This window comes from Dermochelys coriacea, chromosome 17 (assembly GCF_009764565.3).
Source record: "Dermochelys coriacea isolate rDerCor1 chromosome 17, rDerCor1.pri.v4, whole genome shotgun sequence".
Taxonomy (NCBI): domain Eukaryota; kingdom Metazoa; phylum Chordata; order Testudines; family Dermochelyidae; genus Dermochelys; species Dermochelys coriacea.
This window is the reverse complement of record NC_050084.1, coordinates 788720-810392: the sequence shown is the minus strand read 5'-3', so window position 1 is coordinate 810392 and position 21673 is coordinate 788720. Positions and strand designations below refer to the sequence as shown.

General features: G+C 51.9%; 1 protein-coding gene across 1 annotated transcript in view; it reads left to right on the top strand.

Annotated features, from left to right (window-relative positions):
• Window positions 1-1570: 1570 nt before the first annotated feature.
• The window catches only part of RTN4RL1 (reticulon 4 receptor like 1), a 65713-nt gene continuing 45610 nt past the window's right edge, over window positions 1571-21673 (top strand). Inside the window, exon 1 of the mRNA XM_038375801.2 lies at window positions 1571-1955. Coding sequence (XP_038231729.1) covers window positions 1943-1955 — 13 coding nt within the window. The 5' untranslated portion in view covers window positions 1571-1942. The remainder of the gene's footprint in view (window positions 1956-21673) is intronic.

Below are 21673 nucleotides of genomic sequence, written 5' to 3'. Positions count from 1 at the left end.
AATACTCAAGTGCAAAAATGCCTCTGTGAGAACTGGCTGACTTGCAGCCTCCCAATGGTGGACTGAAGCTGGCAGGAATGTGCCCTGTGCTATCACTGGTCACAGCCCAGACTGCTGACTCTGGTTGGCTCTCACATGTGATTAGAAAGTAGTGTGGAGAAAAGGAGAGGCGGAGACAGAGCAGTGGGGAAGGGGCCAAAGAGAGGGAAAGAGAACAAGGGATGAGAGAAAGCCATAGCGAAGGAGATGGGGAAGGGTGGCACAGAGAGATCTACCCAGGTGACACTCCCATGAGCCTTTCCCTGCAGACATGCAGACTGGAGCCTGGCTCCCAGCTGGATTCAGGGACCAGCAGGGGCAGGTGACATTGGGCCCAGCCTACACGCAGTGACAGGGATGCAGGGAGGGCGCAGATGCCGCCAGGCGGATTCCTGGCTTAGCACTTAGCTGCTGTATGCCCGCAGGTGGTGCAGGCTCCGGGGCCTCCTCCCCTGGGCAGGTTTCCCTGCAGCCAGGGGAAGGAAATGCCAGGTACTGGAGGTACCTGGGGGGCGCTCAGGGTGTTTAGCCCCATCCGCTCCCCTCCCTCCGCAGCTCTGGTTTTCCTGAAGGGTGCAGATCACCTGCCCAGGGGCTTCCCTTCTCTGCCCCCCCGTCTGTCTCTGCTGCCGGAGGCAGCCCCTGCGGCCGCCCCAGACCCAAGTCCCGCACTTCGGCTGTTTGAAACGGGCCTGGCTCGTGCCTTGGAGCAGCCCCCGGAGCCCTGCCAGCCCCGGCCTGCCCAGCAGCCCCGCTGGCCTGAGGGGAGCGGCCCGCCCGCCCCGGGCTCCCACCAGCACCTGGCCAGCGCCCGGGGCCCGTCCCGGGCGGCACCGCGGCTCCGCAGCCTGTCGCGCCGAGGGCCTGGGGGCACCGCGGCGGCTCACGGGCAATGGGGCCGCCGGGGCTCCAGGCACCGGGTGCAGACAGCCCTGGCCAGCCGGCCGGCGACCTGCGCCGGGCTCCCCCGGCGGCCCCATTGCCCGTGCATCCTGCGTGCCGGGGGAGTCGGCTCCTTGCGTTGTCATAGCAATGGGGAGGGGGTCTTGCCTGGCACGTTGTCATAGTTACAGCAGCTGCCTGTCAGCGCGAGGAGCGCCCCCGGCCAGCCCCCTCCCCATCCTGTCCGCTGGGCTCGCTGGGGCCAAGGGCCCGAGCCGGCCCCTGTCCCGGCGCTCGGCGCGGGGACTCGTGTCTCGTTGCCGGGCAGACGGAGCCTGCCCAGCCCGGGCCTCCCCAAGGGCGAGGGGCAGCTGGCGCCCGAAGCCCCCCCGTAGGGAGGCAGAGGAACAGCCCAGGGCACCTAGAGCACGGTCCCCTCGGGCAAGTGGGGGCAGGGCCACCCCCGGGCCGCGGCCGAGCCCGCATGTCCAGAGCCCGGGGCGGGGGCAGGGGCCGGTGGCCCCGGGAGCGGGCTGGGCCGGGCGGATGTGGCAGCTGGGCAGCGAAGCACTTTCACAAATGTTGGATGGGAGGCGGGAGCGACGGGAGGGGAGCGGCCGGGCTCGCCCAGCCCAGCCCAACCCGCCGCCGCAGGAGGAGCGGGGAGAGGGACCCGCGCGCCGAGGGCCCTTTATTGGCGCAGCCCGAGGGGGTGGGGGGCGGCAGCGGCGCCCAGCCGAGAGGGGGGCGGCTCCCCCCCTAAAAGCCGCCGAGGGGAGCGAGCGCCAGGCACAGGGGAGGGAAGGAGGCAGCCAGCACCGCGCCGCCGCCTTGCGCGCTCCGCAGCCCGGACTCCGGCTCTGCTGCCCGCTCGCGATGCCCCTGCAGGGGCAGCGGCCCCGGGATCCGGCTCCGCGCTCTCGGATTAGCTGCCGCCGCCGCCCGCAAGCCGGCCCCGGGCTCTGATCGGCGCCGCGCCGGGAGGTTTCGCAGCGTCCTTCCCAGCGGCACCGGCTCCAAGATGCTCCGCAAAGGTGAGTCCGGGCTCGGGGCCGCTGGGCAGGGGCTGCGCGGGGCAACGCGCTCCGGAGGGGCCGGGGCCGCGCCTGGCGCCCGACCGCGGCGCCCTCAACTTTGGCACTTGGCTCCGTGTCGCCAAACTTAGGAGCCGTGGCGGGAGCTGGCGGGGACTCGCCAGGGCTCCGGTCCGCTGTCCAGGGTGCTGGTGCCGGCCACGGCGCTCAGGGTCCAGCGGCGCCAGCGCCGGGGGGACCGAGCCCCAGCCAGCTGCGCTCTGCCGGCGCGAAAGAGACGCCCGGGCTGGGGGACCAGGGGGCGCATCGCCCCTGCCTCAAACTTTAATGCAAGGAAGAGTTGGGGGGGGAGCTCGCGGGACCGAGCTGGGGTTGGGAACTCGCGGGCTTTGTCTCGTCCCCTTTGTTCCTCGCTGTCTCTGTGTCCCCGCTGCCCCCCCAGCTCCTCTCCTGCCCCGGCCCCGCTCCCCGCTCGGCTCTGCCCGAAGCTGGATGTTCTGATCCAAGCCCCCTGGGAGGCCGGGAGCAGAATCGATATTTCACAGCCCCAGACGCGGTGATTATAGGACTTGCCAGGGTAGCTCATTAATTTTCCAAAGGCTGGAGAGTTGGGTCTTTTCTCGTTAACCCCTGCGGCGCCGGGAGCCGGGCTGCGCTCCCCACCTGCCGGGCGCTTCCCCAAGATGCTCTTTCCCCATGGAGAGCTGCTGGGCTCCTGCGAGCCGCTGGTGATGTAATTCCCCGGGCGCTGGGCGAGGCGCTCGGCGCCTGGGCACGGCGCTGCTGGAGCTCCTGCTCTGCAGGAGGGGAAGGGGCGCTGCTCTCAGCACACCCTAGGTCCGCTCCTCTTCCCCTCGGGCAGGCGGTGCCGCCAGGGCCCGGGGGAGCAGGGGAGAGGGCTCTGCTAGAGGCCAGCCTGGGCGCCGCGGGGCTGGCGGATTGCTTGGCAGAGCTGTGCGGATCCTTGGCGCAGGCTGGTTTTTAATTCCTAATGACTGGCCCAGGAGGAGGGCAATAAAAGCACAGGAAGAGAAGGCCAAGGGGGGGGTCTGTTGTAAGAAGGGGGCTTCAGGGACAGGCAGTGAGCTGCGGGGCAGCGAGCTAAGCTAAAGTTTGGCGTTATTCAAGGAAAAGTCTCAGCCCCCCTCACATGTCCCAAGAGTTCCCCCACAGCTGCACCCCTCTGTGCCTGTGTGATCCTGCAATTGTCACAACTCTGGGCAGGTGACATCACAACTATTTCCATGGCAAACTAGGACATCATAGGCCAAGATTTTTGACATCACTACAAAGGAAGAAGCCAAAGTCTGGGTCCTCTCCCTCCTCACACATGCACCAATGCCAGCCACTGGCTATGCAGAAAGCAATGGTTGGGAAGGCTGTGTGGCTCTGTAGAGTCCTGGGGCAGGCCAAGACTTGGTAGCCCAGAGGCCAGGAGCTGGTCAAAGTCATAGAATATCAGGGTTGGCAGGGACCTCAGGAGGTCATCTAGTCCAACCCCCTGCTCAAAGCAGGACCAATCCCCAACTAAATCATCCCAGCCAGGGCTTTGTCAAGCCTGACTTTAAAAACTTCTAAGGAAGGAGATTCCACCACCTCCCTAGGTAACGCATTCCAGTGTTTCACCACCCTCCTAGGGAAAAAGTTTTTCCTAATATCCAACCTAAACCTCCCCCACACTGAGCCCTGAGGCTCTGAACCCCCAGGCCATGGGTGGCCACTGAGGCATCCTGGGGACCTGAAGAGGTTTCCAGTGGCTGTGGCTCCACTCCCTCCTGTTGGTTCCCTCTTCTGGAAGTTCTCAGCTGCAGCTGGCCCATGCTGAGAGATTGAGCCCTTCCACTATGCACTAGGCACTCTCGCCTACCCTGTCCAATGCAGGGTGAGTGTGGAACAGGCCAGGGAAGTGGCACCAGGAGGACTGGCACTTCCTCCACAGGCTCGCACTGAGGGATGGTCTGTGCCAGCCTCTCGAGGTGCTGAATTCAGTTCAGGTGCCCAGGATCTGATTTATAGGCTTGATGTGAGCCCGGGGCATGAGGAGTAAAGGACACTAGGCCTGTCTCTCAATGCATAGCTGGCGGCACCAATACTAAAGCTTTCCCAGGGTGAGGACTTCCTGGAATGATGTACAGGCGAGAACTCGGGATCCCGCTTGGAGAGCCTGGAGCACGGAAAGGAGTTTCTCTGCTGGGGAATAAAGACAGCTGCAGGGCCTTGGGTTTCGAGTCTTAGTTCCTCTGACTTCCAGTGGACTTTGTGCAGCTCATTAGTCAAAACAAGTTTGTTGTTGCCCCTGGGGCTAGGTGCTCAGTATGCTGTGTCCTCTGGCGAGCACCATCCCTGCAAATGGACCCCATCAGAAAACAAAACTTGCTCAGAATCCCAAGTGTCCCAGAGCTGCTGACAATGCTCAGAGCAGAGAGAAGTAGCAGCTGCCTTGGTTTCCAGCCCCTCCATCACCCAGGCACTCCTGAGGATAGCAAAAGCATTGCCCTGGTCTGAAAAAAGGAAAGGAAATGAGATGCAGAGACTAGGTGGAGCGGCTCCCCGCAAACAGGAAGGAAGGTCTGGTAAAAGGGTTTCATTTCACCAGGACTAGCCTGTTAAGGTCAAGATCTACTGCTCTCATTTTCAGAGCTAGAAAAACAAAATGCAAATCAACAGCCTCTGGGCTAATACAGAACCTATTCTTAAAGTTTTTGTCTTGTTAAGCAAAGAAATAGAGTGCCAAATAGGCTTTGTTAAGTGGCAGTCTAATTAATAATTTAAAATCTTGTAGCTGTCTTTCATTAGAATTTATCTGTACATCAACCACAAAATCAGTGAAACACACTCATTTATAAGTTAATGCCATCTCTGAATAATTCAACAAGCAGCTAGATTAAGGCCTGCATTCCTACAAGATGCATTCCATTCTCTGAGTTTCTGTAGCCAGATGGTCCCTGTATGGCAGCTTGAATAGGCCCAATTCCTTGGCAAGTATGCAGTGCTATGGCACAGTCAGGCTGGTACATGGGTACAGTCCCAAGTGCTTCCCCAGTGAAAACAAACAGAACCCACGAGACATGCTGGGAGTGTGTGCGCAGTGCACAGGAGGGGCCAGTCTGTCCTTCCCCACAGCAAGAGGGAGTGAGGAGGCAGACTCCCAGGCTCTCCCTCTCTGTGGGGAATGGCTGAGGGAAGCAAGGAACTTTCTGCGGAGCACTAGAGCCACGCTCATTTCCCTAGAGCTTCAATGCAGCTGTGAGCTGGTCATGCTCCATGTCAGAGGAACATGGCAATTTGGAGCTTAGAGAAATTCCTACTGGTGTGGGCTGTGGCCTCCTCTGGGCTCCCCATACCCACTCCATGGGATGTCTCAGGGAGCAGCCAGCAGGCTGTGGCCAGGGGCAGAGAGGTTTCTGGAGGCCATTTCAGGGGCCAGGAGACATGTGCTTGGGCAGTTTCCCTTGTGAGTGAAGAGGATTAAACTGTGGCTTTTTGTTTTGCCTCCATCATGTTAGAGCTGGTTTGTCACTGCTGGGGTCCCATGGGGATGCCAGGGTGGAAATCCCTGGGAGGGACTTTATTCCAGTCCATGGCAATGCCCCCCAGTCTAGCACTACTGTGCAGACTGTCCTATTACAAACTGTACCTCCCAGATGCCTTGTTGAGAACAGCCTGGGGCAGACTGGGGAGGGATGAAGGTTTCCAGCTGAGATGCAGCAGAAGAGACACAGGGGATACCAGGAGCAGGAAGAGCAGAGAGAAGGTTCTCCCCATGCTGGCCAGACTGTGGGCAGGGACACTGAGGAGGCCAATGCTAGGGGAGAGATGGGTGAGGGGATGGGCTGACACAATCCTATGGAGGGTTTTAAACACTCAAAGAGAGATTTTCAGCTGGCTCTTACAGTGAGCAGGAGCCAGTGGAGAGATCTGAGGAAGGGATGCTATGTCATGTGACTGCACATACATGAGTAGGTGGGTCAGTGTGTATAGTGGGGGTGTTGAGAGCCATTGAACCAAACTGACAACCCTGTGTATGATGAAACCACTGCAAGCTTTGTGGGGGAGGGGCAGCACCCCTGCACTCTTAGTTCCAGCACCCCAGTGGGTGGCAGCATTCTGCACAGACCAGAGCTTGCAGAGCTGGGATGTGGGGAGGCTACAGAGCAAGGAGTTACAATTGTCATGGCAAGAGGAGAGCTAATCTCTCTGAGCATCTGCACTGCTGTCTTCACCATGGTGTCCCAATGCTTGCGAGCTTTATGGAGTAGGGACATTGATAGCTTTATCAGTCTGTAAAGGGCTAGGCACTGCAGGACTCAATCATAGTAACAAAATAATGAAGGCCTGGATGAGCATGTCAGGAGAAGTGGAGCAAAAGCCATGCTGTACCCATGCGTTCTTCCAGAGGTGGCAATAGTCAGATGTGCAGACTAGGAGATTGGGGAAGAGAAGGTGAGTTCAAGGTCAAGGAGGATGCCAAGATCATGGACAACAGAGTCTAGGGGTTGAAGTTGTCCATGTGGCTCGTTCAGTCCACTGACATGTCTTTTTAGCGCCTCTTCTGCTTAGCTGAAAGCTTCATGCGCCAGATGAGCAGCAAAATGACATTAAGTTAATTTCATGTTGTTGCTCAGCTGGTACTTGGAAGGGAGCCAAGAAGACAAGCAGGATGGAGTTGCTGGGGTAGGGAAGGAGATAAAGGGGCCAATCTGAACTTCTGCCCATTTCCCTTTGCAGAAGGCTCTTTTTGTTAATAACTTGAAAAGAGAAACTGACTAGAATCAATCCTTGTTCATTCTCCATCAGAGGGCCTGGCTGCAAAGGGGAAGGGACCAGACATTTTAGGCAGTTTCTCTTTACATCCAGCTTCAGGTGTAAAGAGACTGATGCTGAAGGAAAAGGGGTAATCCTGGGTAGTTTTCCTCAAGGAGGGGAGAGAGACGGAGCTGAGATCAGGAGCTATTTTCTTGCCTGGGACCTTATTTAATAACAACATTTTCATCAGATTAGAACATAGGCCTCATTTGGGATCGGGGACCCATTGAGCTGGGCCTTGGAAAAACAGCTATTAAAATATGGTTCCTGTACCAAAGATCTAAGAGATCTTTCTGCCTCGGAGAGGTCAGTTCTGTGATGGGAGTTGAGAGGAAGCCACAGCTTTATTTGTTCAATGCAGGTTGAAGCTTGTCAGGTGGGAGTCATTAGAGGTGTCAGAATGTGCAGAGTGGAGGATCATCACTGTGAAGTGGCCAAGAAGTTTAAGGGTAGAGCTTAGGTGAGTATGAGAGAGAACAGAGAATTGACTCTTGGGATGTGGATAGCTAGTGCTACAGGGCAGCAGCAACACTCTGCTCATTTCTAGGCATACCTGTATTCTAAAAGTAGTCCCTCAGCTGCATTTTGTGTCTCCTCCCTAGATGTGGTACATGGCACCAGCCGGTTCCCACCACGGCCCTTACACTAAGAAGAATCTGCAGCCATTTGCCCTGCAGAGCATAGGCTGCTTGGAACAAAGGCCCACTGTCCTGCAGACCGAATGTATCTGTATCTCGGTAGATCACCTATTTTGCAGCAAGATCCATTTGCTAGATTATGCAGAGTGTGTACCCACGGCCATTTCACCTGCACTCAGCCCACTCAGCCATTACTGCAAGACTATTTCAAACATTCCAAACTTCTGAGTGCGATCAAAGAGCTACATTAAAAATACATCAAAATAGAACCCACCCCAGGCCAGAGAACTGCTTCTCTCTTTTAGAGGTATGCTTTACTCTTTGCTTCCAAGTGATTTTCAATACACCTTTCCCTAGCATGCTGGTCTTGGAGAATCAACTCCTATTATCCATGGAGTAGGTACAGCATGGGTATTGGAGGAGCAACCCTCCCTCATGGCCCTGTCAGGTGTACGAGGGAGTATAGTCTCTGTCCGATCCACTCAATCTCTAGCTCTTCTGCAGAGATGTGGCTAGGTGGATGCACAACTGGTTGAAAGACCATACTCAAAGAGTAGTTGCAATGGTTTGCAGTCAAACTGGGAGGACGTATCTGGTGGGGTCCTATAGGGTCAGTCCTGGGTTTGGTACTATTCAATATTTTCATTCATGACATGGAAAATGGAGTGGAGAGCGTTCTCATAACATTTGAGGATGACGCCAAGCTGGAAGGGGTTAGGAGCACTTTGGAGGACTGAACTAGAATTCAAAATGACCTTGATAAATTAGAGAATTAGTCTGAAATCAACAAGATGAAATTCAATAAAGACAAGTGCAAAGTACTCCACTTAGGAAGGAAAAATAAAATGCACAATTACAAAATTGGGAATAACTAGCTAGGTGATAATATGTTGGAAAGAATCGGGGGGGGGAAAGTGGATTACAAATTGAACATGAGTTGCAAACAAGGCTAATATAATTTTCAGCCGTATTAACAAGAGTATCGTATGTAAGACATGGGAGATAATTGTTCCGCTCTACTCGGCACTGGTGAGGCTTCAGTTGGTGTCCTGTGTCCGATTTTGGGTGCCAAACTTTAGAAAAGATGTAGACAAATTGGAGAGAATCCAGAGGAGAGCAACACAAATGATTAAGGTTTACAAAACCTGACTGATGAGGAAAGGTTCATAAATCTGGGGATGTTTAGTCTTGAGACAAGAAGATGGAGGGGGGACCTGATACCAATCTTCACATAAGCTAAGTGTTGTTATAAAGAGGATAATGATTACGTGTTCTCCATATCCACTGAAGGTAGGACAAGAAGAAATGGTCTTAATCTGCAGCAAGGGAGTTTTAGGTTAGATTTGAGGAAAAACTTCCTAACTCTAAGGGTAGTGAGATATTGGAATTGGTTACCAAAGGAGGTATGGAATCACCATCCCTGGAGGTTTTTAAGAATAAGATTGGACAGACTCCTGTCAGGGAAGGTCTGGGTTTATTTGATCCTGCCTCAGAGCAGGGGTCTGGACTTGATGATCTTTTGAGATCCCTTCCTACATTGCTATGATTCTGTGAAGTGTGCCAGTTTTGAGGTGGACATTTGTCCACTAGGAACTGCATTGGGACTTCCTCTTACACAAGCCACTGAACAGCCTTTGAATGATAACAGCTTTTGACAGCTAAGAACTTGAGCCACATTTGAAGCAGAGAGCTGGAATTGAAAAGCTGGAGTTAAAAAGCTGGAGCTATAACCCATTATCAATCCCCTGAGCCATCCTGTGTGCAGACTTGATTGTTAGATATCCTCCTTCACTGCCTAACCAGCTATAGGGTGCCCACCCAAGGCACTCAGCTGAAATGTGGGAAGAAATCATCAGCCTAGACTACATGTTTAGTGTCCCAAGGTTACGAGACTTATCTCTGTGTAAACAGCTTGCTCCTGAATATCACAGTGAAAAAAAAATTCTTTAAAAGAAGGGAATGAAATAAAAAACTGAACAAAGGAACAAGCAGTGTAGTCTGTAGGAATGAGCACTTTGCTGGGAGCCAGGGTACCTGAGTTCTCATTCTGCCTTTGCCCCCCTTGCTCTGTGACCTTGGGCAAATCGCTTAATGCCCGTCTCTTAGTCTGTAAAATGGGGATAATCATTCTGACCTACCTGCTCAGGATTCTGAGTTTCTACACAGTGTTTATAACATGGTAACTGGTTTGTGTCTTGCCCTATGGAAGCACTGATTGTTTCAACCAGTTCTGATTTCTACCAATGTAAACAGGCACCATGGTCGGAGCACATTGTCTGAGGTACCTGGTATGAACACCATTGGTCTGAGCACTGCACTGAGCCAGCAACTCCAAAATTCTAGTTCCAGCTCTGACATTGATTTAATGGGGGGCCTTGGGTAAAGCACTGAACCTTCCATTTGCCACCTCTGTGAAATAAGGATAGTAACAATTACTTTACCTGACACACAAAGGAGCTGAGAATTTGTCAGTGTTTGTGAAGAGCTGTACAAAGTGTTTAATATTATTAAACATATAAATCAACTAGGGTTGTCAACTTGAAATTTAGAAACTATATACGATTATCAACTAGAGATTTTTTCTTTCCAGATGTGTGATCGATCAGTGGATGGCACTGGCGCAGTGATGGACCTGTGATAGAGTGCACAGTTCATTATTATATTGTATTCATTTGTATTGAGGATTGGGGCCCTGGTGCGCTAGGTGCTTTAGAAACACAAATACAAACAGTCCCTGCCCTAAAAAGGTTACAGTCTAATTTAAGACAAGATGCAACAAGTGGGTGTATCAGCGTGGGAGGGAGGAAGAGGGCAACAGTTATAGGAATAGCTGCACAAGCAAACTGCACAGCCTGGTGATTTTATTGTCTAATCACTCTGAGTCCATGGAGAAGCGAAACTGAAGCCACCCAAGTTATAGTTTGTTTAGAAAAACAGCTGCTGAGTAAGGATTTTGGCGTAGTGTGTGTGAGTGTGCATGTGCCTTGGTGCTGATGGGAAAGGTCTGCATAGAGTGGTATACTAGTGTAACACACCCACTGCGAGCATAGTTGTTGCAATGTACTGAGCTTGTGCAGAAGGATGTGTATACATAGCTGGAGCACTGGCCAAGGGTTTTCACAGGCATGTACAATAGGCAGACTGACACGTCACAGTAAATGCAAACCCGGTGGTATTGGACAGCCCACATCACTAAGGGTAAGCTCAGAGGGCAGGTTAGCACCACTTCTTGTAACAGCTCCGTTTGTTCCATACATGACTCCAGAGAGGGAGCCTCTGAGTAGCCATGATCTCACAGTGCATGCTGGAAAGGTGCCTAAATGTGGATTTTCATGCTGGATTGTGCCTCCAAAGGAACCACCCCAGCAAGATTCCCAGTTAAGAAGGTCTTCATGGAAACTCACCATCCTGTGCGTGATGCCCCTAGGGTCAGATGGACACTCTCAAGAATATACTATTCGCTGATCACAAGTGACTAGGAAGCTGAGGTTCCATTGCTGATCCAGGCCGGGAGCCTGGTCCTGGGTATGCATAGCTCTGCCAAGCAGCTGGGTTTTGTTCTGTTCATGGGATGGCTTGCCCATGTGGACGGCAGGGTGAGGCCAGGCCAGCAGAATGCTGATCTGGGCAGTCCTCAGTGCTGGTGCAGAATGCTTATGGATGGGTATGACGTGAGTGGCAGATGCAGGGCAGCAGTGGCAGGGAGATATTAGAAGAGAATCTTCTTTATGCAGAGTAGGATTGAAAAGTTATTAAACAGAAAATGCTCCATTTGGTGCAGAAAGCCTCTTTTTTGCTCCCTGTATTTTTAAGCACTTACAGCTGTTTTCTATTTGCTTCCCTGTTTGTGCATCTGCATCACGGGCTCTGGAAATGGTCTACTTGGCCTAGCTGATGTTTCTGAGCTTGCTTTGGCTTCACAAGCAGCTTCTAATGACTCTTGCCAATGAAGCTGGGAGGGCTGTTCTCCTGCCACCAGATTCCCAGCACTGTTAGGGGGGTAAGCGTGGGGCTGCATCACTGGTCCATCAATGGGGAGCTCAATGTAGGTGAGCAGGCTTGGCTGTTGGGCAGTAGAGAGGCTTGTTGGTTTTAAAATGGAGCAGACAAACCCTTGAGGCCTATTTGGTTCCTGCCATCGGACTGCAGGGGGCATTTGTTCAGGTCATCAACTAGGAGACCCTGTCTACTCCTTCTGTGTGCTAGAGTGGAGGTTTATCAGTGCAGAGGCACTGATCGTGTCCATATAAGTGTGTGTAGTGCAGGCATTGTCCCAGCCAGCAATGGCTGTCTGAAGGAAGGACTCTAGGAAGAATAGCATCTCTCCAGCACTGCTTTGTATTTAGAGAGTGGCGATACCAACTGAGTCCTGCATGCTCATCAGGTACAATGTCCAGCAGCTGTAGGCGAGTTCATCCCCTTAAACCAGACACTGTTTTTAAGCCTCTAGTTAGAGGTTCTCAAACCTTTAAGTATATGGACCACTTGCCTCCATTCGTGATGTCATAACATCCCTGTGGCAACTACAGCAGTAGTTTACATGGGAAGTTAATATTAGGGAAGTATTTAAAGAGTTTTAGCTTCTTTTAATGTGAAGTAGCATTTGGAAACAAGAAGGAGAAGCCAGACCCATGTGATCTGCCTCCTTTCTGTGGGTACACAACACGTGTTGTATAGGCTGCAGTTTGAGAACTTTTTCCACCGAATGCATCCGATGAAGTGAGCTGTAGCTCACGAAAGCTTATGCTCAAATAAATTTGTTAGTCTCTAAGGTGCTACGAGTACTCCTTTTTGTGAATACAGACTAACATGGCTGCTACTCTGAAACCTTTAAGAACTTCGGCACTGTTAGACACCTGAGCAGGCCAGGACTGTATTAGTGGCAGAAATAGCAAGTCAGTTTGGAGTTTTGGTTTTGCTGGTCTTATTTTTATAGAATCCAGTTCACTTCATCGACCCAGTGGAAGGTGAAAGCCTCTGGCAGTGTTGTGGACCTTGTAGTAATTCCTCACTTATTTGGGAGTGAGCGCTGAGATACCATGGTGATAAGTGTAGCCAGAAACCCAGATAAATCTACCTGTAGGTCCCAAGGCAAAATGTGAACTTGCACACTGGGGTTATCAGGTGGCAATCACACCAAGGGAGAAGCACCCTGGGTACTGGAGCAGGCTTGGACTCCCCTTCACTGCAGTGCTACTGGCTCAGGGGAGCAGGTTCCCTTGTTGTTGAACTTAGCAAAGGAGAGACACGTGATTTCACGGACACACAGGTTTGTGTCTTTGTTTTATAATTATTGAGTGAATTGTGATACTCATGGAAGTGACAGACCTCAGGCAGATGCTGAGCAACCCCATGCACAGCTCTGTTAATCACCTCCATTATGACCTGCAGCTTCTCTGGCTCCCTAGCACTGCTCAGTCAGCGCACCCCAGTTCTGTACTGCCACACCCCCGGTTGTAACTGGCCATCCCATTCTGCGCAGCAGCTCTTGCTGAGCTGTGCAGTCATTCTGTGATTAATACAACCATGCCGTAGGTTGGCGGACCTCAGTGTGGGGTCTGTGGAGCAGCACTTGGTGGTGGTGGTGGTGGGACTCTAGCTATCTTTGTCACAGTGGTGAAGCATGTGCAATAGAAACAAGAGACAGTCCTGCCCTGCTAGACTATTTCAGTTGTGCATGTGCCAGTCTTCAGGCAGAGCTCCCTGCCCACCTGCCGGACTCCCTTGTGTTCCCCTGCCTGTCTGGGTTCCTGAAAAGGCATAGAAGTCTGTTAATGAGACACTTTCTTTATTGGGCATCTCTTTGGTGTAAATTTAACTGATCAGATTTGCTGACAACTGCAAAGTGGAGGAGGTAGCAAACACACAAGTGGCAAAACCCGACTGCAAAAGGACCCAGAGAGACTCGAGTGGAAGAGCTGCGAGTAATGAGGGGAGACTTGGACCTGCAGCCAGGGAGTGGAAATAAACAGCTCAGACCCAGAACAGGGGCACGTAGCCAACCAGCTGCACTCAGCACAGCGAGGCTGTTTATTTTGATCTGTCCTAACATGACTTTATGTAACCAAGCATTAGATATGCCACAGGGAAACTACAGAAACGGGAAGTCTCTGTCTTAAGAACTGGCCCGCACCAGGAGAACATTAACAGCCGCTGCACTAGGGAATAGGCTGAGTCCATAAACTCGCCTCTTATAGGAGGTTTTTAGATGTAAGCCCAGGTCTCTGGAGGACAGAGGTCTGAGCTTTAGCCTCTTGTCACTCCCCCTTCACCATCTGCATGCATACTGGGTCCCTTTTTCACTTCTCCACAAGAGGGAGCTCTCCTTGGTGGCTCTAAGGGTGCCACTGATGAGTGTGGAGACCTCCTATCCGCTCTGCCACAGCCATGCAGCATTTGCCATTGGCAACAATCACCTTGGCAGGTTTTAGCCCTCACCTCATCAAACCAGAAAATGGTTTCTGGTTGAGTTCTGCACCAGGGGCTAGGAATTCCCTGTGTCTTTTGCCACAGCAGCTCCCTGGAGGCAGTGAAAGAGGGAACCTGTGAGATCAGTAGGGTAATTAATAGAACAAACCTTCACCCTGGAAATATGAGAGCTTCTTGTAGCAGGACACAAATCAGCAGCAAGGTCTGGAGATTTGTTTACTTGTGGGCAGATCCTGCTCAGTGTCCCTGGTGTAAATCCAGAGTAACTCCAGGGACTTCATAGAGCATATCCCTGTCTGTCCTATATGAGCAGCCTGGGTGCAGTATAAGTTAGCACACCTGGAGTCTGAGCATTTCGATCTTTGCCCTTTTGTGACGGACTAAATCAGTTCTTTTCCCAGAACAGGTCCTTCGCTCTCTGTTTGGCTGAGGGTGGCAGAAGCTGGTTTCGCAGCCCCTGCTGAATTCAGGATGGGACTTCTAGCGGTCCACTCTTTCACCCTGTGGATGGACAAGGCAGTAGATTTTCCCTACCACTGTCTAGAACAGGATCTGGAGGGATCAGTAATTCTCTGGGTATCAGGGTTCTACACTTCTTCCATCACGGTCCCTCTTTCTGCAAGAATTTGCTGGGTGTTTCTGCTATCAAGCCCATAATATTATAATTTCAATGGGTTTTAAAAAACAAAATAGTTCTCACACAAATGACTCTGCAGTGCCTCTGCTAGGGCCTAAGATCTGCTGCTTTCTATTTTTTTAATAATTGAGGGTAATAAATATGTATTTCTTTCTCCTTTTTTTCCACCTTCTGCAGCTTGTCAGCTCTCTGTGTCTCTCCTCTGATCAGACCGCATCTTTGCTGAGCAAAAAACAAAATCCTTTAAGCAAAAAGGATTAAAGCCTTGAAAGTAGGTCTGCCTGAAACTCCTCTGCTCACTCCCTCTTGCATCCAGTGATCCTCTTCCAGGGCAAGGGAGGGGCCCACACAAAGTGTCAGAAACCCCACTGCAGAGTAGGAAGAAGTGGAGAGAAATGGGAGGACAGACAGAGACGGAGAGAGATGCAGAGAGGAGAGGGGAGACAGAGAAGGAGAGATGGAGGGAGAGAAGAGATCTGGGCCCAGTTCTCCCCCAACCAAGTTTTGCAGCAGTGGTGCTGCTCTGACTTCACTCCTGACAGGGCCTAGCCCCTGAAGCAGGGGAAAAGCACACTCTGGGTAGGGGGGATTATGAAGTGGGGCCTCCTCTCTCTTCCATGCACTGCCACTCTGCCAACTTGTTGAGACGCATTGAATCGGCACTGAAAAAGGGCAGGGATTGCCCACAGGGATTGGCTGCTTGTGTTGGAAGAACCTGGTAGTAGTTGGAGGCAGGAGAGGAGGGAATTATACTAGTTAATAAAACCCCTGTGCTGGGAAACCGCGTCAATATTGTTATTATAATACAACCTGCGCACTGGAAACGTCCTGCAGAGGCATGGAGGGTGCTCTCTGCTGGTGAGTGGAGCTTTCATTGTTGATGAGTAGGGCTATTCAATAAAGTCCATGAAACCAAGTGGCACTGTGACCTGGCCCATGTAATTCCAGGGGCACTCAGGTCTGGGCCGGCCACCCCTCCATCTCCACCTCTGCTGTGACCATGTGTGCCAGGCCTGGAGCAGGGAGCTCCCCCGCCCCCCCCCGGCAGCAGGACCCCCCTGCGGAGTAAGTGAAGGGTGGGCTTGCTCTTCTTTCCGTGATTTATCGTTTCATTCACGCACCTCTGCCATAAAACGTACTAAAAACATCTGTGCCAGATTCGAAGGCTTACTGCTGAACAGTGTGCTGGGGGCACTACTGGCCCCCAGCCCCATCTGGCCTTGGAAGTGATGCAGGAACAGTGAATTGGTCCAGTTTCCAGAAGCTGGAAGCTTAAAGCTGCTGCATTCTGGTGAACCTTTGTCCCATCCTACCGCAGCTGTATAGAGAGGGATCCCCGCTATGTGCGCCGCAGGCTGCGCACCCTCAGAGCTGCTCGTCCCCGGAGGAAACTTTCTTGGGGAAAAACATTCTGTGTAGAGACAGAGCTGTTCGGGCTGGACATATTGCTGGACTTTCTGTTCCCCGGCTCTTTACTCCTACGGACATCGGCATGAAAATAGGATCTCAAGAGTCTCATCTGCTCTTGCTGTTCATTCCCCATCTGCAGCCAGATCCGTCTGGACAGCTCTCTGCTTCAGGTGTTCTCTGACACAGACCTGAGCTGCTTGTTGCGACAGACACCCTTGAAGCTGTCTGGTAAGGAAGAGCTCTGTGATAGCCACATGGGGGGCAACCCCAGCTAGCGCAGGAGCCTCTGCCTCTTCCTAGGGGAGTGCGGCTGCTCAGCCTAGAGTGGTAGCAGCAGCAGAGCCAGGGTATTAGAGTGAGAGGAGCCAGTGTGAAGGAGGATGCTATTTATAGCTTCTTTCAGCTTTTGTTCCTTTTCCAGTGGAGCATCTCTTTAAATAGAAACTGAGTTGGCTGCACCAGTCTCCCCTGTGCCCAGCTGTCCACTGGGGCATTGCCCATCCTTTCCCCTGGAGAGACACAGAGGCCACAGCGAGCCCCTCATGATCCTGTGCATGTGGCCCTTCCCATGGGTCTGTGAGCCCTGAGCTGGGGTGGCCACCTCCCTCCCTGCATGCTTTGTGCCAGGGCCCAATGTGCTTGCAGGTGGGGGCCCTGTCTGAGCCAAACAGGGATGGATGGAAGCACCTGATTGCCCCATCTAATGAAATTGGACACAGCCCAGTTCAGTCCCTGCCTGTAAACTCTGCTCCTCTGACATCCCTCCCTGCACTTGTCCCAGGGGGGCAGAGAAGGGGCCCAGGGAGGTGGCTTCACTCACATGCAAGAGCTGTAAATGCGGGTGGGCAGAAGAGTCTGGGAGAGCCCTTAAAGCTGCAGTATCCCCAGCACTTTGTGTTGCTGCTCAGCATTTTTTCCCTGCTATTCCTCTCCAGCCGGCCTACCCAGCATCTCCTCTCCAGCTCTCTGATCAATACGCCAGGGAACAAAACAAAACAAAACCAAACCCAGTAAATATTTAATATGACCAAGAGAGCCAAGGAGAACACTCCCCCGTTTCCCCATCCGTCTCCTCTGCCAGCCACTCGCAGCAGCTCATCAGCGATAATGAGGCTGAGTGCAGCGGGAATCGATAGCAAACCCAACGTCAGTGAAGGGGTCAGCTCCTGCCACGTCCTCAGCACCTGCCCTGCTGATGGAGCCCATGCTCACCATCCCCTCTCTCTCACTGTCATTCCTAGTTAGCAGTCTTCCATCCCCTAGGACTGCCTTGTCCACCTAGCACCAGTGCCCACCAGGAGTCAGTGGAGCTAGTGATACCAGCATATGTCAGCTGGCAACAAGGCCCCGGGTCTCTCCCCTCAGGGTCTGGCTCCTTCTCCCTGCATTCGCTCTCTTCTCCCTTCTCTTGCTTTCTATCTTCTATTCATGGATAGTTCTCTGAAAACATCCGCTCAATGTGCAGCGGCAATCAAAAAAGCAAACAGAATGTTGGGAACCATTAAGAAAGGGATAGAAAATAAGACAGAAAATATCATGTTGCCTCTATATAAATACATGATACGCCCACATCTTGCATACTGTGTGCAGATGTGGTCACTCCATCTCAAAAAAGATCTATTGGAATTGGAAAAGGTTCAGAGAAGGGCAACAAAAATGATTAGGGGTAGGGAATAGCTTCTGTATGAGTAGAGATTAAAAGGAGTGGGACTGTTCACTTAGAAAGAGATGACTAAGGAGGAATATAATAAAGGTCTATAAAATCATGACTGGTTTGGAACAAGTGAATAGGGAAGTGTTGTTTACTCCTTCTCATAAGACAAGAACTAGGGGTCACCCAATGAAATTAATAGGTAGCAGGTTTAAAACGAACAGAAGGAAGTATTTCTTCACATAACACACAACCTGTAGAACTTGTTGCCAGAGGATGTTGTGAAGGTCAAAAGTATAACTGGGCTCAAAAAAGAATTAGATACGTTCAAGGAGGATGGTACATCAATGGCTATTAGCTAAGATGGTCAGGAATGCAACCCCATGCTCTGGGTGTCCCTAAACCTCTGGCTGCCAGAAGCTGGGAGAAGACGACAAGGGATGGATCACTCAATAATTGCATTGTTCTGTTCATTCCCCCTGAAGCGTCTGGCACTGGCTACTGTCAGAAGACAGGATACTGAGCTAGATGGACCACTAGTCTGACCCAGTATGGCCGTTCTTATGTTTGCTTTTGTCTTGGTTGCCGTCTCTCAGGTTCTATCCCTCCTTCTCTCTCCCTCACCCAGGGCCATCCTTACCATTTTGGTGCCCTACGCAGCCCCCACTGTATGGGGCCCCAGGCCTTTGTGGCAGGGGGGTGACTCCAGGTCTCCGTGGCAGGAAACTGGGGGGCAGAGGGGAAATCACCCCCCGGCCCCAGCCCACTCCGCTCTGCTCCCCTGGCTCCCAGCTTTGGGGTACAGGGGGGAACTGCCCCCCAGCACTCGCCGGTGGCACAGCTGGATGCCAGCAGAGTGGAGCAGGCTGGGGCCAGGTTGCTCCACTTCCTGCTGCCCGGTGAGTGCAGGCCCGACCCCTGCTAGAGCCCTCAGCAGAGTGGGGGTGGGGGTGGGGCTGAGCAGGGGTGGGAAGAGGCGGGGCTGGGCAAAGCAGGGGCGGGGCCATGGAGAAGAGGCGAAGCAGGGGCTGGAGCAGCACGCAGCTGCGCAGAGCATCAGGAAATGTGGTGCCCCAAATTTCCTGGTGCCCTACGCAGCTGCGTACTTTGCGTATGGGTAGTGACGGCCCTGCCCTCACCTCCCTGCTTACCCCAGCACATATTTCCCAGGAATTTCAGTGGAGGCATCCATTGAATTAAGGATCTGTTCCCCTTTTGCGCCTGGACTGGCCAAGTCTGACCTTCTGCACATCATAGGCCACAGAACCTCACCCACCCTCTCCTGTAATAGACCCTTAACCACTCGCTGAATTACTGAAGCCATGGAATCATAGACTCATAGGACTGGAAGGGGCTTCAAGGGGTTGTCTAGTGTAGTTCCCTGCACTCATGGCAGAACTAAGTATTATCTACCCCATCCTTGACAAGTGTTTGTCTAACTTGCTCTTTAAAATCTCCAATGATGGAGATTCCACAACCTCAGCAATTTATTCCAGTGCTTAACCACCCTGAGAGTTAGGAAATTTTTTCTAATGACCAAGCTAAACCGCCCTTGCTGCAATTCAAGCCCATTGCTTCTTTTCCTGTCCTCAAAGGTTAACAAGAACTCTTTTCTCCGTCCACCTTGTAACAACCTTTTATGTACTTGAAAACTATTATCACGTCCCCTCTCAGTCTTCTCTTCTCCAAACTAAACAAACCCAATTTTTTCAATCTTCCCTCATACGTCATGTTTCTAGACCTTTAATCATTTTGTTGCTCTTCTCTGGACTTTCTCCAATTTGTCCACATCTTCCCTGAAATGTGGCGCCCAGAACTTGACACAATACTTCAGCTGAGGCCAAATCAGAGCAGAGTAGAGCAGAAGAATTACTCCTCGTGTCTTGCTTACAACACTCCTGCTAATACATCCCAGATGATGAAGTGAGCTGTAGCTCACGAAAGCTTATGCTCTAATAAATTTGTTAGTCTCTAAGGTGCCACGGGTACTCCTTTTCTTTTTGCGAATATAGACTAACACGACTGCTACTCTGATCCCAGATGATGTTTGCTTTTTTTGCAACAGCATTACACTGTTGACTCATATTTAACTTGTCATTCACTATGACCCCCAGATTCCTTTCCACAGTACTCCTTCCTAAGCAGTCATTTCCCATTTTGTATGTGTGCAGCTGACTGTTTCTTCCTAAGTGGAGTACTTTGCATTTGTGCTTATTGAATTTCATCCTATTTACCTCAGACCATTTCTCCAGTTTGTCCAGATCATTTTGAATGTTAATCCTGTCCCCAAAGCATTTGCAGCCCCTCCCTGCTTGCTATTGTCCCCACACTTTATGACCAGAAGGGCTCACGAGTTCTGGTGGCAGGAATGTTAGAGGATATTCCTGTTGATATTGTACAGAGGCAGAGAGAGGGATCTGTCTCTGGACAGGGGACAAAGGATGTCCCCAAAGAAGGAAATGGTTTCCTCACAGACACTTGAAGCTGGGGTGGGGAAAGACACCCTGAGAAGGCATGCCAGAGTGGGGGCCTGAATCCCTTTCTCCCCGACACTGGGAACCAGAGCCCAGGAGTTACAGCTTGGATAAGAGCAGCTCTGCAGGGGGCCAGGCCTGTCCTGACCACTCAAACTACTCAAGAGGGTGCTGCTCTCACCGCACCACCTGGAGTGTGCAGCCTTGGCAGCACACAGTACGACTGCCTGCCTCACTTCCTAGTGGGCAAATGGGAGAAGGAAGTGACAGGGTCAGGTCCTAGCCTCAGCCCCTCCAATTCTTTGAGGTCACGGGGGCAGATGAGGGCATGTGAAACTCCCCAGGTACCCATTCAGTGTGATCTAAATGTGGAAAGGTAATGGATTGGGAGCTGCTCTGTAATGATGTCTGAATACTGCCTCTTGGCTTGGTGATAGGATGTTCACAGTATGAACATATGGGTTTAAATCAATAGGGAGCAATAGAGAAATACAGGCAGGACAGAGGGAGATATGAGAACTTCCCTAGGGTGCTTAGGGGGTGCCTCTGATCCTTTCATCTTTGATAGCGGTGAGATGTGACAGGCTGGGGATATGCCTGGCTCTAATGGTGAACCCCACTGTGTATCAGGGTCTCTACTTTGTATTGTAACCTCTTTTGTGACAAGAACAGCCATTTTGTAACTAGTAGAAAGACTGTGTCTTAGGAGCTGTGACAGAGCCATCAAGAGCCATCAGCATCGAATGATTCCTTCCTACTGGGACAATGAGAGCTGATAAGGGTGGGACTGGAGCCTGCAATTCCCCTGGCTGAAGCACATGGGCAGAAAGGGGATCAGAGACTATATTTAAGGTGGAAAGCTCCCTGTGAAGAAGGGCAGACCACTGCCACGTGCAAGAAGGTCAGGTGAAAGCAGGAAGGGTCCTAGCCTGTGGATGCTGGTCAACCCCAGGACACAGAGAAGGACAGAGATTAGATCTGGGGGGGGGGGTGTCCAGGATTTTGTTTTTCAGAGCTGTTTCAAGAGTAGAGTGTCTTTGGTTAAGAAAAACCCTTGATACCTCTGCACTCCTTGTTTTCCTGGGGTTGTTGGGGTTAATGAGAAACCAGAGCTCCTGGATTCTGGGGAAATGTGTCTACGTGACTGGGGGCTTGGGAGAGCAGCGGGACTGATCCAGAATTGAGGCAGCTGGATTGTGGTGTCCCACTGCCCAAGAAGGGTGTCAGACACCTGGTCTGAACCTGCAAGTGTGCCTGAGAGACCCTGAGCTAGGCACAGTGACCAGCCACTACCCAGACCTAGGGTGTTAGAAGCTTGTGGATCCAGTTGTTGTGTCCACTCACAACAGACTTGTGTCTGTCCAGAGCACGGGTCTGGGCCAGGTTGTGCCACTTGAATGAGCAGTCTGTGGTATCATTTAATTCCTGGGTGTGCACCCAGAGCTGCACATGGTGCATGCAAAATATTAAACCAAGGAAAACCATCCCTTTGAGTTAAGCATTAAAGCCCTTCCAGTTGCATCTCCACACACACACCCCTACAGTATCCATGTTAGGGATGTGCCACCCATAATAATAAGTGTCCAAAGAGCCTGAATACCAGCCTCATTTGGAAAACTGAATGCTTCCAAACAGTGTGCTCAAAACACCAGTCTCCAGAAGCTCAGAAACCA